At 38.5% G+C, this 15,123-nt stretch overlaps 1 protein-coding gene across 1 annotated transcript in view; it reads left to right on the forward strand.

Moving 5' to 3' along the window:
- LOC106872290 (glutamate--cysteine ligase regulatory subunit) overlaps nucleotides 1–15,123 on the forward strand; it is a 30,589-nt gene that overhangs the window by 8,643 nt on the left and 6,823 nt on the right. The window contains exons 2-4 of the mRNA XM_014919223.2: nucleotides 7,503–7,568; nucleotides 8,207–8,288; nucleotides 12,653–12,712. Coding sequence (XP_014774709.1) covers nucleotides 7,503–7,568; nucleotides 8,207–8,288; nucleotides 12,653–12,712 — 208 coding nt within the window. The remainder of the gene's footprint in view (nucleotides 1–7,502; nucleotides 7,569–8,206; nucleotides 8,289–12,652; nucleotides 12,713–15,123) is intronic.

Here is a 15,123-nt window from a genome sequence, read left to right on the forward strand (position 1 = left end):
GATGGAAAGGAGAGATAAGAACAGAAAAGATTAAAGAGCAGAATATAAGGAAAGTTGTCAATGCCAGTTTGTGATACAAAGTACTGACAGGCTACTGACCCACCTCCTACCTCTCCCCACATATGTCAGAAAACTGTGTTCCTGCAAAATGCGCTTTCTTATATATTCACTGACTTACCCTGGTCCTTAAAACAACGAACCTCCACAGCAGCTGGATATGATTTTATGGTAGACACAAACACGATGCCTATGTTGATGTTTCATGCTTGTCACAGGTAGAACAGTGACACCTCGTTGTAAACAGGAGCAATGAAGGTATGGCTTCAGGAATACAACTGTGCTGAAGTCTGTGACTGGCTCAGTGCTTTATGGAACTCTTTCTAAATGCCCCTCCCCATCTCTTCATACCAATGTTTCAATCAGGTTAATATTTCAACTTGACTTAATAATAATAATAATAGTCCTTTCTACGATAGAAACAATGCCTGAAATTTGGGTTGGTGGGAAGAACAGTCAATTACATTGACCCCAGTGCATCGACTCCAAAAGAATGAAAGGCCAAGTCAACCTCAGCAGAATTTGAACTCAGAACGAATAAATGGACGAAATGCTGCTAAGCATTTTCCCCAGTGTGCTAATGATTCTACCAGCTCACCGCCTTAATAACAATAAAGATGATGATGATGATGATAATAATAATAATGTCTTCTTTATTGGCCACAAGAGCCAAACACAAAACAAAAAAGAACAATACAAAACAAGAGACATGTGAGGCTTAGCACTAAAATCCATGTATATAGTAAAACTACTAACAATTAACAACAAAAATTAGCCAGATCCATCCTACAGTCATCAAGCTGTTTGACAAGTCAGCACACATCTTGGACAGGTTTGTCTGACTGCAATGCAATGCCTGTAGAGCTTTTCTCAAACCTGTTGAACCCCCTGGCAGCACTGCCATGCCAAGGATTTCTGGAAATTATCCCTAAGCCCCAGCCTGAAAGTCCTCTGGAAAAGACCAGCTAATTCATCCCTCATGATGGTCAGAGTTTCTCCAAGGATTTCATCTTTCTTGCCCACCACTAATCTCCTACAGAACTCCAATGTGGTATTTCCACCAACCACATTGCCCAACTAGCAGAGGGCTCTGAGAACTTGCTGATACTCCAGGTGTCAAGTGCTCTTTCTTGCACTACACTTCATCCAGGACTGTAACACCATCAGTGAGACAAGCTGCAGAAAATCTGTCTGACAAACTACAACCACACCTGCTCACTTTAAGGAAGCACTGGAGATGTCACAGCCTCAGCATGTCTGCACATCCTTAGCCACAGCATGCCCGGTCCTCTACTCAGTGGCCTCTGACGACCAGAACATGTCCCTTCCACAAAAGTGGAAGAGCAAGCACTCTAGCTTAATAAACCGTGGAGCAGGGCAAGGGACAATGGTCAGGTGGTGGTAGATGATGGAAACGAAGTATGAGGTTGGGCTGAAAAGTTCATAGGCTGACTAAGAAGGGGTTATCATACAGAAATTAAACTTGGCATGCCTTAAATTCAACCTTTACTGATGCTAAGTGCATGTTTTCTTTCCACATGAACCAGCATTGGATACAAAATTGAGGACTTGGAAAAGTGGTACAAGAGACATTTCATGAAAAATGGATAATTTTTGGCTCCGTGGTGTTATCAAATATCTGCAGAAAAAGGGGGTTAGCCCCCAAGGACATTCATGTTGACATGGCTGTTACATTAGGGGATGATACTGCAGCTTTATCAAGTGTGCAAACTTGGGCAGCTAAATTCAAGAGGGGGTAGGGAAGGTATTAAAAATGACCCAAGGTCCAGACATCCTGCTACAGCCACCTCCCAAGAAGACATCAACCACGTTCACCACATGGTGATGGATAACAGACGTTTAAATGTTAATCAGATAGCTAATGCTGTAGGCATCTCCCATGAACTAGTTGAAAACATTCTGCATAACGAACTTGGCATGTCGAAGGTTTCTGCTTGGTGGATGCCTGATCAAAAGCACACCAGGCTGGTCATGTCGCAGGCAAACTTGGCACTTTTTGAAGCAAATCCAGCCGGTTTTCTTGAATGTTTCCTCATCCAAGATGAATGTTGGGTTCACCACTTTGAGCCAAAGACCAAACAGCAGTCCATGCATTGAAACACCCATCTTCTTCTCCACCAAAGAAGGCCAAGGGGGTGTCATCAACAGGGAAGGTAATGGCCTCTGTCTTCTGGGATGCAAAGGGCATTGTATTCATTGACTACCTTCAGAAAGGCCATGCTATCAATGGAGAATACTATGCCAACTTGCTGAGGCAGCTGCAAAAGGCAATCAAGTCAAAACAGCCTGGAAAACTGATGAAGGGGGTCCTGCTTTGCCAGGACAGTGCTCCTGCACATAAATCTGTGGCTGTAATGGCTACTGTGCACAACTGTGACTTTGAACTAGTTGATCACTCTCCATATTCTCCTGATTTGGCACCATCTGACTATTTTCTGTTCCCCAACATGAAAAAGCACTTGGCAGGGAAACAGTATCTAACTGATGATGAGGTCATATCTGCTGTTGAGGACTTTTTTGAGGGTCAGGATGAGAGCTTCTATGCCATGGGAATCCAAGCACTGCATCACTGATGGAAGAAGTATATGGACCACAGGTTAGACTATGTTGGAAAATAAAACACATTTGGTCTTGTTTGATCATTACCTATGAACTTTTCAAGGTCAGCCTATGAACTTTTCAGCTGGCAGCATCATTAGCATGCTGGGCAGAATACTTAGCAGTATTTCACCCATCACTATGTACTGAGTTCAAATTCCGCCAAGGTCAACTTTGCCTTTCATCCCTGCAAAAGCAAGGATAGAAAGCAACAATAAGTCAAGTAAAGAAAGACAGCAGTGTTGGCCAAAAGTGTATACTTCAATAGTTCACAGGATAAAGAAACAAAAGGATAGTAAAATGAACAATAAAAAGTTTTTAAGAGGAAAGGGTGGTAGTTGTATAGAATTTTTGAAGGGTATTTTTAAGCTTACACAATAACATCTATGTTCTTGTAATAATAATAATAAAAAGGTCATGTAAAATCATAAATAAAAGTTTCACAATTGTTTTAAAACCAGAGATGGATGTAGGCATTGTACTTTGCTGCAAAAAAAATGTATTTAACCTGGTGCAGTACATTAAAAGCACTGCAGTTTTCCAAATAACCAGACATTTTCTAACTCAATCTTGCAACCTGGAAGTGAGTCATGACACAAAATTATCTAGTGCACACAATCTGCTGCTATTGCTCCATGGAACAATTTATAATAGTAAAATATAGAAACTGTCGTTGGTTTTATTATTATTATTTTGTATTTACCACCAGTCAGACCTGAATCTTGCTATAGCTGTGTGTATGTGTGGAGATGTGGATGTATGGTTTTGATTGTAGTATGTCTTCATAAACATTTTTAACAATTACAATAAAAATGGTAATTATAGAAAACAATGATAATTACTCACACACACACAAAAAAAAAATAGAATTAATGTAAACAACAACACTACTATTAGAGCTGATATTGGCAAAAGCAGCTGTAAAATTAATGTAAGCAACAATAACAATTTTTGGTTTGTGTTGTTGGCAACTGGCAACACCTGAACCTAACAAGGATATTATAGAAGAAAAAAAGACATGGATTAGGTATGCCATAAGGGGCCCATGCCTCTTTGTTTGAAGAGTACATCAATGAGAAAGAGCAAAGAGAACAGTGATCTACTTCTTCCCCAAGGAGAGGAAAGTTTCAAATGGCTTCAAATGAGGGATTTTGGAAAGGCAAAGGGTGATCCAAAAAGTTTGGTGCCGCAAAGTATGGCCTTGCTAATTACTGTTAGGCTAGGGAATGTATTTGGGTGAGAGAACACTCAGTATTGGTACTCAGAATAATCCCGGATCTGATTGGCCATAAATGGTGGTCCTCCTCTTGGAACTTGACCATATATTCTATATTATCCTTTTACTTGTTTCAGTCATTTTGACTGCAGCCATGCTGGAGCACCACCTTTTAGTCAAGCAAATCGACCCCAGGACTTATTCTTTGTAAGCCTAGTACTTATTCTATAGGTCTCTTTTGTCAAATTGCTAAGTTATGGGGACATAAACACACCAGCATCGGCTGTCAAGTGATGTTGGGAGAACAAACACACACACACACACACACACACACGCACACACATATATATATGATGGGCTTCTTTCAGTTTCCGTCTACCAAATCCACTCACAAGGCTTTGGTCGGCCTGAGGCTATAGTAGAAGACACTTGCCCAAGGTGTCACGCACTGGGACTGAACCCGGAACCATGTGGTTGGTAAGCAGGCTACTTACCACACAGCCACTCCTTATTTCATTTGATTTTTGTGTAAATCCCCACACTTTCTTGTAAGCTGTTCCTTATACATAGCTACTGTAAGAATAATACAGGAGGATGGCGGATTGGCAGAATTATTAGAGCAAGAGAAAAAATGCCTTGTGGTATTTCTTTTGGGTCTTTAGGTTCTGAGTTCAAATCAGACCAAAGTCATCTTTGCCTTTCACCCTTTCAGAGTCAGTAAAATAAAGTGCCTGTCAAGCACTGTGGTCAGTATAATTGATTTAGGCTCTTCTTAAAATTGCTGGCCTTGTGCCAAAATGTTAACCCATTATCATCATCATTATAATTGAGTGAGAGAGCAGTGTATGCCATCAAAGTGACCCAATATACCTATCATGACTACCTATCTGATTAGGGTACACCAGGTACATCACGTCCACATGATGATCTCAGATCAAGATATACAGTGCATGACCTTGCAGGTGAGGACCAGTTAAAATTTTCTTCTGGTCAAGTAGCCCATTCTTCTCAAAAGGTCCCTGAATAAGAGTTGTTTAAGTATGATGAACAAAACACCCATGTTTCCAGAGGTGAATTATTCAAACCCCAATAATTCCTCTCAATACATGGCTATGATGCTCCCCCACTACTTCTGCTCATGATCAGAGATGCATAGATAATCAGCCACTATGGGACATGCTCAGCTGGTTAAGGTCAAACAACTGACAAGCAAATCTACAGTATTGAGCAGAATAATTGATGTAGCCCATCTTATTATTTTTATTGTTGTTATTGTCATTATTAAGGTGGCAAGTTGGCAGAACCATTAGCATGCCAGGCAAAATACTTAGCAGCATTTTGTCCATCTTCACATTCTTAGTTCAAATTCTGCTGAAGTCAACTTTGCCTTTCATCCTTTTGGATTCAATAAAATAAGTACCCCAAAATTTCAGGCCTTATGCTTATAGTGGAAATTATTATTATTGAGTGAGAGAGCAGTGCATGTTATCGAAGTGACACTGGGTAAAATATACGAAGCCCAATATACCCATCATGACTACCCGTCTGATAAGGGTACACCAAGTACATGCATCACAGCCATATGTGCATGACATGGTGATCTCATATCAAGATAAACAGCACATGACCTTGCAGGTTAAAATTTTTTTCAGGTCAAGTAGCCTATCCCATTCAAAAGGTCTCTGATTAAGGATTGTTTAAGGATGTTGAACAAAGCACCCATGTTTCCAGAGGTGAATTATACAAACACCAAAGAATTCCTTTCAACACATGGCTATGATGCTCCTCCACTACTTCTGCTCATGATCAGGGATGCACATATCGCCAGCCACCAAGGAACATGCTCAACTGGTTACGGTCAAACAACTGACAAGCAAATCTGTGGTATTGAGCAGAATATTTGCTGTAGCCCATCTTTTATTCCAAGACAAAGCAATGTACATGATAATAATAATAATAATAATTATTATTATTATTATTATTATTATTATTATTATTATTATTGTATCTAACTTACTCAGTTTATTGCTGGAGGTACCTTTAACGTGTCAGTTGTTCACTTCCTGTGAACACACTTTGGCTCATATTCATCTAATTTTTTCACTTTTTCTAATTTAGACTTGTTAAATACTTTCTAGTGAACCATTCTGGCAACATTGTCGTGCCTTCAGTTGTATTCTGTCTGAGCCAATTTGCTGCATTCACTTAAAATATGCCACAATTTCACCACTCTGAGGAATGATTAGTTCACTATTTGATATAGTTTATTCGCAACACTTGTTCCTGAACTGCATATATCTAGGCTCTACTAAATATACCTTTGTTCCTGTCCTACATATATGTAGGCCCCTGGCTCCCTGTTTCAAGTCACTCTTTTTATAACCACATCCATCTTTTATCTGGATCTGTGTTACTTTGTATTTCTCTCTCAAGAACTAACCATGCATCTTCTTCACCATTCAGTTGTTTTCCTTCTTTGTTTCTGTCTTTCGTTTGTAATTTATCTGATCTTGATTGCTTTCTGTATGTAATAGACCTGCCTTCCTTACTTGCACTTCATGTCATTTATATATCATGCACCTGCCTTCCTGACCTGCACAAACAGTGCTTCCTTTGCAATGTTTATGTAACAAGCACTTGCCTTCTTACTTGTACTAGTTGTGCTTCTTTTGTATTCTTTAAATTCCAAGCTTATTGTTATTATTATTATTATAATTATAGTGTATCAGTGCCAAGCAGTGTTTAGGCATAAGTGAACTTTAGGTTAGTTGAAGTCACAAACATATTTCAACTAACCTCAATTTAGCTTATGCATAAAAACTGCTTGGTACTGATATTGTAGTAATTTTTTACGACTTAGCAGTCTAATGGCACAACTTAGTCAATGTTGATGACTGTGTTTTAGTTAAAGCTACAGCTGTAAGTCTGTAAGAGTTGTCTCTCTTCGAAATTTCCCATTGATAATGGCTAAAGAGCTAGAAACACATCTGAGAATCCAACAGGGGGCACCACTGGACAAGAGCTAGAAACACATATGAGAATCCGACAGGGGGTAGCACTGGACAGATATAGAGTTTTTACACATTTTTGCCATAAGTGAATTTGCATTTAGAAGTTGAAATATGTCACAAACATATTTTAACTAAAACTAAAGTTTGCTTATTATAATTATGTTTTGCTTTTAATTTATACAAGCCGCACCCAGGTCTCAATCAGAGATGCCAAGGGACAAGATTTTACATCTAAAGATGCAAACAGGTGTGACACTATGCAATTGATAAAATTGATATTTGTGTGTTATAAAGGAAACAAAATCATTATATAAAATTTATAATACAACTGAATGAGTAAGATTGTATTTACATGGAGAGGAATTTATGTAAAATATTTGAGGCCCCTGTTAGAAAGATCTTTTTGCAATTCACTTATTTTGGAACTACTGAGAACTTGGTCTACAAATTTGCTTTTTTTGATATTGTTACATGCCCTCTATCACATAGTATACAATATTGTGATGTAGACTGAAAATATTATGTTAACCGGATTTGTTGTTGTTGTTGTTATATAATGATGTTGATATTGATTTTTTTTTTTTTCATTTTGTCTTCAGTTTATTGAAAGTGTGAAGGGAACATTATCATCATTCCTTGAGTCATCACATACGGACACTTTGCAGGTAAACTATCAAAAGCTGCAGTATATTAACTTTTCCTTTCTGGCTACTATTTTATAACAGAAACTCAATTCTCTTCTTATATGTCTACTCACATCAGTGAGCAGTGGGAAAAATGTAAGCCTGTTGACCCATATAACTATGAATAGCTGTGACATTCTTTAGACTGGGAAACTCTTCTTCACCAGACCTAGTACCATCAGATTTTCACTTATTCAGATAAACTTGAACATTTTACGAGTGGAAAAACATTGAGAAGTGGAGATGATGCCAACACAGTGCTCCAAACACTTTTCTCTTTTAAAAAACCTGATTTTTTTTTAGCCTGAGGAATCAGGAAACTTGTTTTGAGGTTAGGAAAATATTATTGCTAACAATGACAATAATGATGAAGGAATAAATATATTTGCAAGATGTTTTATAGATGGAATTGGGACATTACTTTATGGTGTCACTGATTGTGTGTGTGTGTCTGTCTATGTGTATTAAAAGTAATTTTATTGTGTTATAAAAAATATTTATCATAGACAGGCTGTTGGGGTTCTTTTACTCCTCTTTTTAATATTGATTAAATTTTATGAGCTTTCAATTCATAATAACAGCATAAAGTGATTGTTCATCCAAGTTTATCTCCATTATAGAACGTTCCAAAACTCAACTGCATCCATTCTGAATTTAAGGAAGCTTTACCAAAGGAAGAACGATCAGAACTGAAATTAACAGGTACATTTCTTCTAGTAGCAAGCAGCCAAGCTGATTGAAAATTCTGTTTTTTATAAATTATAAATAGTTTTTGTTTGCAGCCCATGCTGGTGCAATGGTGATTTAAACCATTGGTACAGTTTTGTATTTAAGAGATGAGGAATTATGTATATTATTTACATTTGTCGGATATTTGTCATCTTCTTTGTTGTTAACACAATGTTTCGGTTGATATACCCTCCAGCCTTCATCAGGTGTCTTGGGGAAATTTTGAACCTGGGTTCTCATTCCTAAGGTATTTTCCGATGTTATTATTATTATTATTCAGGTCACTGCCTGGAATCAAACTTAGAATCTTGGGGTTAGTAGCCCACACTCTTAACCACTACGCCATATGCTCACAATTACGGAGTGAATTTTAGGGTTTATAAATCTAATATTTTCCTATCCTTCCTTAATACCGGTTCCCATATGCTATTCATATCTGCACTCAGTCTGCTTAGGAGGTTGTGTCCTAGCATATGTGCTGCTTCTTTTAGTTTTCGTATTTTCCAGTGGTGTTCTCTGTCTATTCTGTTAACTTCATCCCACAGAGGAAGGTCATCTTCGCTTTTCCATACATGATCAGCTATACCCGATGTTTCAACATCTCCTCGTGTCACAGCTTTGCGATGTTCCTCTACCCTTATTTTGAGGGGGTGACATGTTTCGCCTTTGTATAACCTATCACAGCTGCATGGGATGGAGTACACGCAGTTTTTGGTCATATTCTCTTCTATTGGTAGTTTTACCTGAAGGAGATATTTGCGAAGTGCTGTATTACTCTTGAATACTGTCCTGATGTCATATGGGCCATATATCATTTGTATCTTTTTGGAGAGGCCTTTCACATAGGGTAGACAGACTGTAGACAGTTTATTGGTTTCACCCTCTCTTTTCCTCATAATTGCAGTAGATAGTATGTTTTTGGGGTAGTTGTTGCTTAATAGATTGTTACTGAGCTTGATCATTTCTTCGTGGTGGGTATCGCGATCGCTACTTATATTCTTTGCTCGATGTTTTAGGCACTGAGCAATTCCTCTCTCTACACTGTATGGATAGTGAGAATTGAAGTTTAGGTATTGTCCAGTGAAGGTTGGCTTGTGGTATATGGATGTCCTGAATCCATACTTGGTACGTGTTATTAATATGTCCAGGAAGGCTAGCTGATTGTCTTTTTCTTTTTCTATTGTGAACTGTATGGATGGCTTTATTAAGTTCACATGGTCTAACAGCACTTGGACATCTTCCTGGTGGGGCCAGAGAATAAAGGTGTCATCAACATATCGCAGCCATAGGCTTGGTTTTAGTGTTGTTGAGAATTTGGCTTTAGGATCAACACCACTAAAACCAACCCTATGGCTGCAATATGTTGATGACACCTTTATTCTCTGGCCCCACCAGGAATTCTCTGGGTTTTGAATAAATGTAACCAAAGCAAAATTTGAAGAAAATATTAGCCATTTTTCATACTTTCTAGGGGTAAGCAAATAGGAAATAACAGTTGCTACCCACAGACAAAAATCATGCTACACAGTATTATCAGTCCAGAGACAAACAGCAATTAAAAATAACAGGCTTATTGGGGCTATTATAATTAGCAGAGCTCCAAATGACTTTACTATCTAAAATATCAACAATATCAACTCAAATGTAAGAAGCCCCTCACAAATTTCCCATCAGCACTAAAAGGAATCACAGTTTTTAAAATCCCAGTGAGGACATATTTATATATAATGTGCTCCTTGATACAAATGAGTTTGAATAAACAATAGAATAGACATGGTTATTGTTGAAGGCACTTTCCTTTGCCAGATGTTAGAGTTATCCTGCATGTCAGGAAGACGGTGCTATTCAGTAAAGATTCAACTTGGTTCAAGGAATCTAACCCTGAGGGTTCCTTTGATGTAGCTATGGGAGTATATGACATCGTCGACGTTTGTGATCTTATCAGACTACATCCTGAACATGTTAGGGAAGAGGTTTCCTTCGGTCCTCTTTGGCCTGTACAGAGATGATGCCCTAGCCATCTCTAGAGGAGCCAATGGCCACACATTAGATAGACTTAGAAAGAACCTAATTAGTACCTTAGGCTCAATGGGTCTTAAGATCACCATTGAAACTAATCTCACCAAAGTAGATTTCTTGGATGTTGTTTTAGATCTGGGCTCTGGTACATACAGGCCCTATCACAAGCCAAACGAGAGACTGCCTTATATTAACACAGCCTCCTACCACTCCTCTATAATTTTCAAGAACCCAGTGAAAGGTGTAAGCAAGAGGCTATCGAATCTATCCTCAAACCAAGATATCTTCAATGCCACTGTCCCCTACTACAATGAGGTTCTGGCATCGAGTAGGTTTAAGGACCGCATCTCCTACATGCCTGGCCCTTGCACCAGGAAAAGGAAGTGCCACAGAAATGTTGTTTGCTTTGCTCCACCCATCTCGCTCAATGTCAAGACTTGTGTGGGAAACATTTTCCTTAGATTGATAGACAATCATTTCACACACACACATAGATACGGGCATTTATTTAACAGACACCACCTAAGAGTCTCCTTTAGTTGTGCACCTAACATAAAAAACATTTTAACAAGTACCCACTATACGAGGGAGGAAGCAGGTTGTTCTTGCAGAGTATATAATAACTGTCCAGTAGGAGGCCAATGCGAGGCTGAAGGGGTCATTTATGTGACTACATAATACCTAGAACTGCTATCTGCAATAACAGTAACATACCATCCAACAGCAATATTAGCAGATTAACCAGATCTCACACCAATACAATTGCCACACGCTGAGATAATAACCAGTCCAGGACCACTGTCACAGAGAGCGTCACCAAAGACCCTGGTACCACCACCACCACAGATAATGAACAAACCATAGATACAGATAGAGTGACCATGACCACAATGCATGTTACCACCAGTACAATTGCCACACCTAGAAATGATGACCAGTCCAGGACCAGCGACGTGGAAGAGGTATCCACCATTCCTAGTGCCACCACCACAGATCATGACCAAATAATTATCTTCAACACCAATGGGATAACCAGCTCCACACCATATGTTACCAGGGATGCGAATAGGGCCACGTCCCATATTTGTAAATATACTGGATCTGTGAGTACTTCTTTCAAGTGACATTTTCTTAACCACCAGTCATCCTTCAGAGTCCCAGAAAGACGATTTGTCACGTCCCTGGCCCACCATGTGTGGCACCTCAAAGATCAAGGGACCCTGTGTGCTATCAGGTGGAAATTATTTGATCGTCCGGGCCCATATATTAATGGATGTGGCCATTGCAAGATCTGCATCATGGAGAGAGCCAAAATTCTTAAGGACTATATGAAACCTGATGCATTAAATAGTTGGAAAGAAGTGTTTTCTAAATGTATCCACTAGCACTACTTACTGGAAAATTTGATTTCCCTGTTTGCAGGCTAAGCCTCTTTGGATCTACAAAGGTTGTTTTGTCTTCTGCTTCCTCATTAACGTTTTTTTTTTTTTTTTTTTTTTTTGTTACGATTTATATCTCGATTTCTGAGCATTTCCTCACATCCGCAACATAGAAATTTTAAATTTTGGGCTTTGTGGATGCAAAACCTCGGCTAACTCTATATCCAAGATATAAAGTTTTGTTGCAATAATTACTGCTCTATTCTTTAGAGTGTGCTTCTTTCTGATATATGTTTTTATTTACTATATATATGTGTTTGTGTGTGTGTGTGTGTGTATCATTCTCATCATTTAATATCTGCTTTCTATGCTGGCATGGTTTGGATGGTTTGGCAGAAGACTGTACTAGACTTCAGTGTTTGTTATAACACTTGAAATGCTTAAAGGATTGTATGTAATATTGAAGGTTTTAAGAGACTCTTAAATAAACAAGTTGAAAGGGCAGCTATGGATGATGAGAAGCAGGATGATCATCAGTGAAGAATGAAATGGAAGTTGGTAAATAACAAAAAAGAAAATGAATGAAACGTCTAAATTTGGATTTGCTCATGTTTGTGGTTTTTGTTGATGTGATGAATATTTGAATTTGCATATGTAAATGCAATCTAATCCATAATAAATCTGTTTTTCTTTATCCATCAGACACAAATTATAAAGGTTTTACTTGTTAGCTCATGAAAAATGTTTGTTTGTAAGTAAAAGTATAGTTCCACTCACTCTTGGAAGAAATATGTTTGTATTAAAAAAATGTGTCTTGTGTATACATGCATGCATGCATACATACATACATACATACAAACATACATATGTACATACGTGTGCATGCACACGCACATACATAAATAATCAGTAAATATAGCAGTTTATTTTGTTTTGCAGTGAAAATATTTTTATACAACAATCAACCTGCGACAATTGTTAGAGATGCAGTTAAGAAAGGTACATGTTCGTTTTTATTCTATTTATCCTCATCAAGACCATCACCACTATCATCATCATTGTTTTAATGCCCACTTTTACTTGCTTGCATGTGTCAGATGGTATTTGTCGAGGCAAATTTTCTTTGGTTGCAGAGACAAGATGTAAGCAAGATGAGTGGATGGATATGAATTGTTCTAAGTTCTAGTCTGTTTCAAGCATGCCGTTATTTCTGTGTAAAATATTGTATTCTAAATAGTCTCATAAACAAAGGGAAATTGATCTCCCATATGCTCAATGCCATATAATAAGAAATAAATAACATTTTCATTGAAAGTACCTCAATGCTTAGAAATCAATTATATTATATTACATTTCCATTAAATATTTTGTCGATGTAACCATTAGAATTTGTAAAAGTACCTCTTAAGTTTTGATTTTATTTTCTTCTCGTATGCCCTATATTTGTAATTATTTTCATATCTTACTAACATTTTACTTCTCCTCCATAGAATATGGTATTCTAACCTCTCATACATTCTCTTATACCATATAGTCCATTCCAGTATTCAGTGTCTCATGATTCCAGTATTCTTACCTTTCATACATTCTCACCAATCAGAATACTGGAATGAACTTATAAGTCCATTCCAGTATTCTGTATCTTGTATTTCTACCACTCATACATTCTCACCTATCACCATTCCACATATTCCAGTATTTTTACCATTCATACATTTTCAGCTCTTATCATAATCATCATCATTGTCTAACATCCGCCTTCCATGTGCTAGCATGGGTGGGATGGTTTCACAAGAGCCGGCCAGGCCAAAGCCTGCATCAAACTTCTGTGACTGTTTTGGCAGGATTTTTATAGCTGAATACCCTTCCTAACACCAACCACTCAGCAGAGTGGACTTAGTGCTTTTCACATGACACAAGCACAGGTGTTGTTGGTTTTGGCAAGGTTTTTACAGCTGGATGCCCTTCAGAACACCAACCATTTCACAGTGTGGACTGGGTGCTTTTAAGTGGCACCTGCACTGACAGGGTCACCAAGTACTTGCAAGACAAAAAAAGAGAAAAAGCTTTCAAGAGGGGAGGGGGCGTAGGAGGAGGTGATCTTGTGTCAGATGATGAAAGGTTATAGTGAGACACAGAGACAGAAACAAGTGCCTTGCTGTAGAGGAAGTAGTACAAAGTTACCCGGCCAGAGAGCAGGAGATCAGGAATGGAGACAGAAACAGGTGTGCTACTGCAAAGGAAATACATGGTTACCCAACCTGAGGGAAGTGCAAGAGAAGGAGAGAGAGAATAGGAGAGAGACAGCAGGATAAAGATGGTGGCAAAATGCCAGAGATACTCACAAGGGACGGGGGATCAGAATATAAATGGGATGGTTGAGTAAAGGAAGAGAGAGATATAGATGGTGGCAAGTGCCAGGGCATACTCTTGTGGCAGGATATTGCAAAGGAAGTGTGATTAAAGAGTGTGGAGGGGGGAGTGAGTGGCAAAAACCTGGGCATATATATATATAGACGGAGGAGCTACTGGATAGCAATGATACAGAAGAACAGGGGCTTGAGGACAGTGAGAGCTAGGCATAGCGTATGAAGGAGGAAATGTGAGCCAGAGATGTGGAGATGTAGATTGGTTTGTTGGGAAATTTTTTCTTGTTACGTGTGGGTGGAACACATGGGTCAGGGGCTAACAGAGAGAATGATGCAGTGGCACAAGGCCAACAAGACAGGATTGGAGAGTGGGAGGTAAGTCTAGTGCATGAAGTGGAAATGTGAGGAAGAGAAGAGATTTAGAGATGTAGTTTGGTTTGTTGTGTTAGAATGTGTGAGAAGTTTTCTTATTAAGTTTTGGTGAGAGAATCAGCACTTCTAGAACTCAGTTTTGCTGATGTGGGCAGCTCTTCTCTAGAACTTCATATCGCCAGACATCTTGGTCCTTTGTCATATCCACTATGAGGCCCAACATCCTGAGATTGGTCCTTACCACTTCATCCCACATCTTCTTGGGTCTCCTTCTTTTGTGGGTATCATCCACTCCCAGTGATTGGCACTACTTTATGCAGCTGTCCTCATTCATACATATCACATATCCAAACCAATGTAGTCTTCTCTCTCGCAGACTTAGACATGTTTTCTGTTATTTTGTTCTAAACCAGTCGTATTTAATGATCTTTCTGCAATCAGAGAGGATGAAGATCTTACTTTTCTTGATTCCGTTCTCTTTTTTTTCCCATTCCATTTTTTTGCACCAACCTTCTTCATGTTTTTTCTTATTTTCTTACTGTCCAGCATCCTTGTTTTTAAAATATATATATATAATGCATAAACAGGGCCCGAAAGTTTGCTTTTAGATACATGGCATATTTTATAAGCATTCCTGTTCAAGTATCATGAAACAATTAGTAGCTCTTT

Source organism: Octopus bimaculoides, chromosome 22 (genome assembly GCF_001194135.2).
Source record: "Octopus bimaculoides isolate UCB-OBI-ISO-001 chromosome 22, ASM119413v2, whole genome shotgun sequence".
Lineage (NCBI taxonomy): Eukaryota > Metazoa > Mollusca > Cephalopoda > Octopoda > Octopodidae > Octopus > Octopus bimaculoides.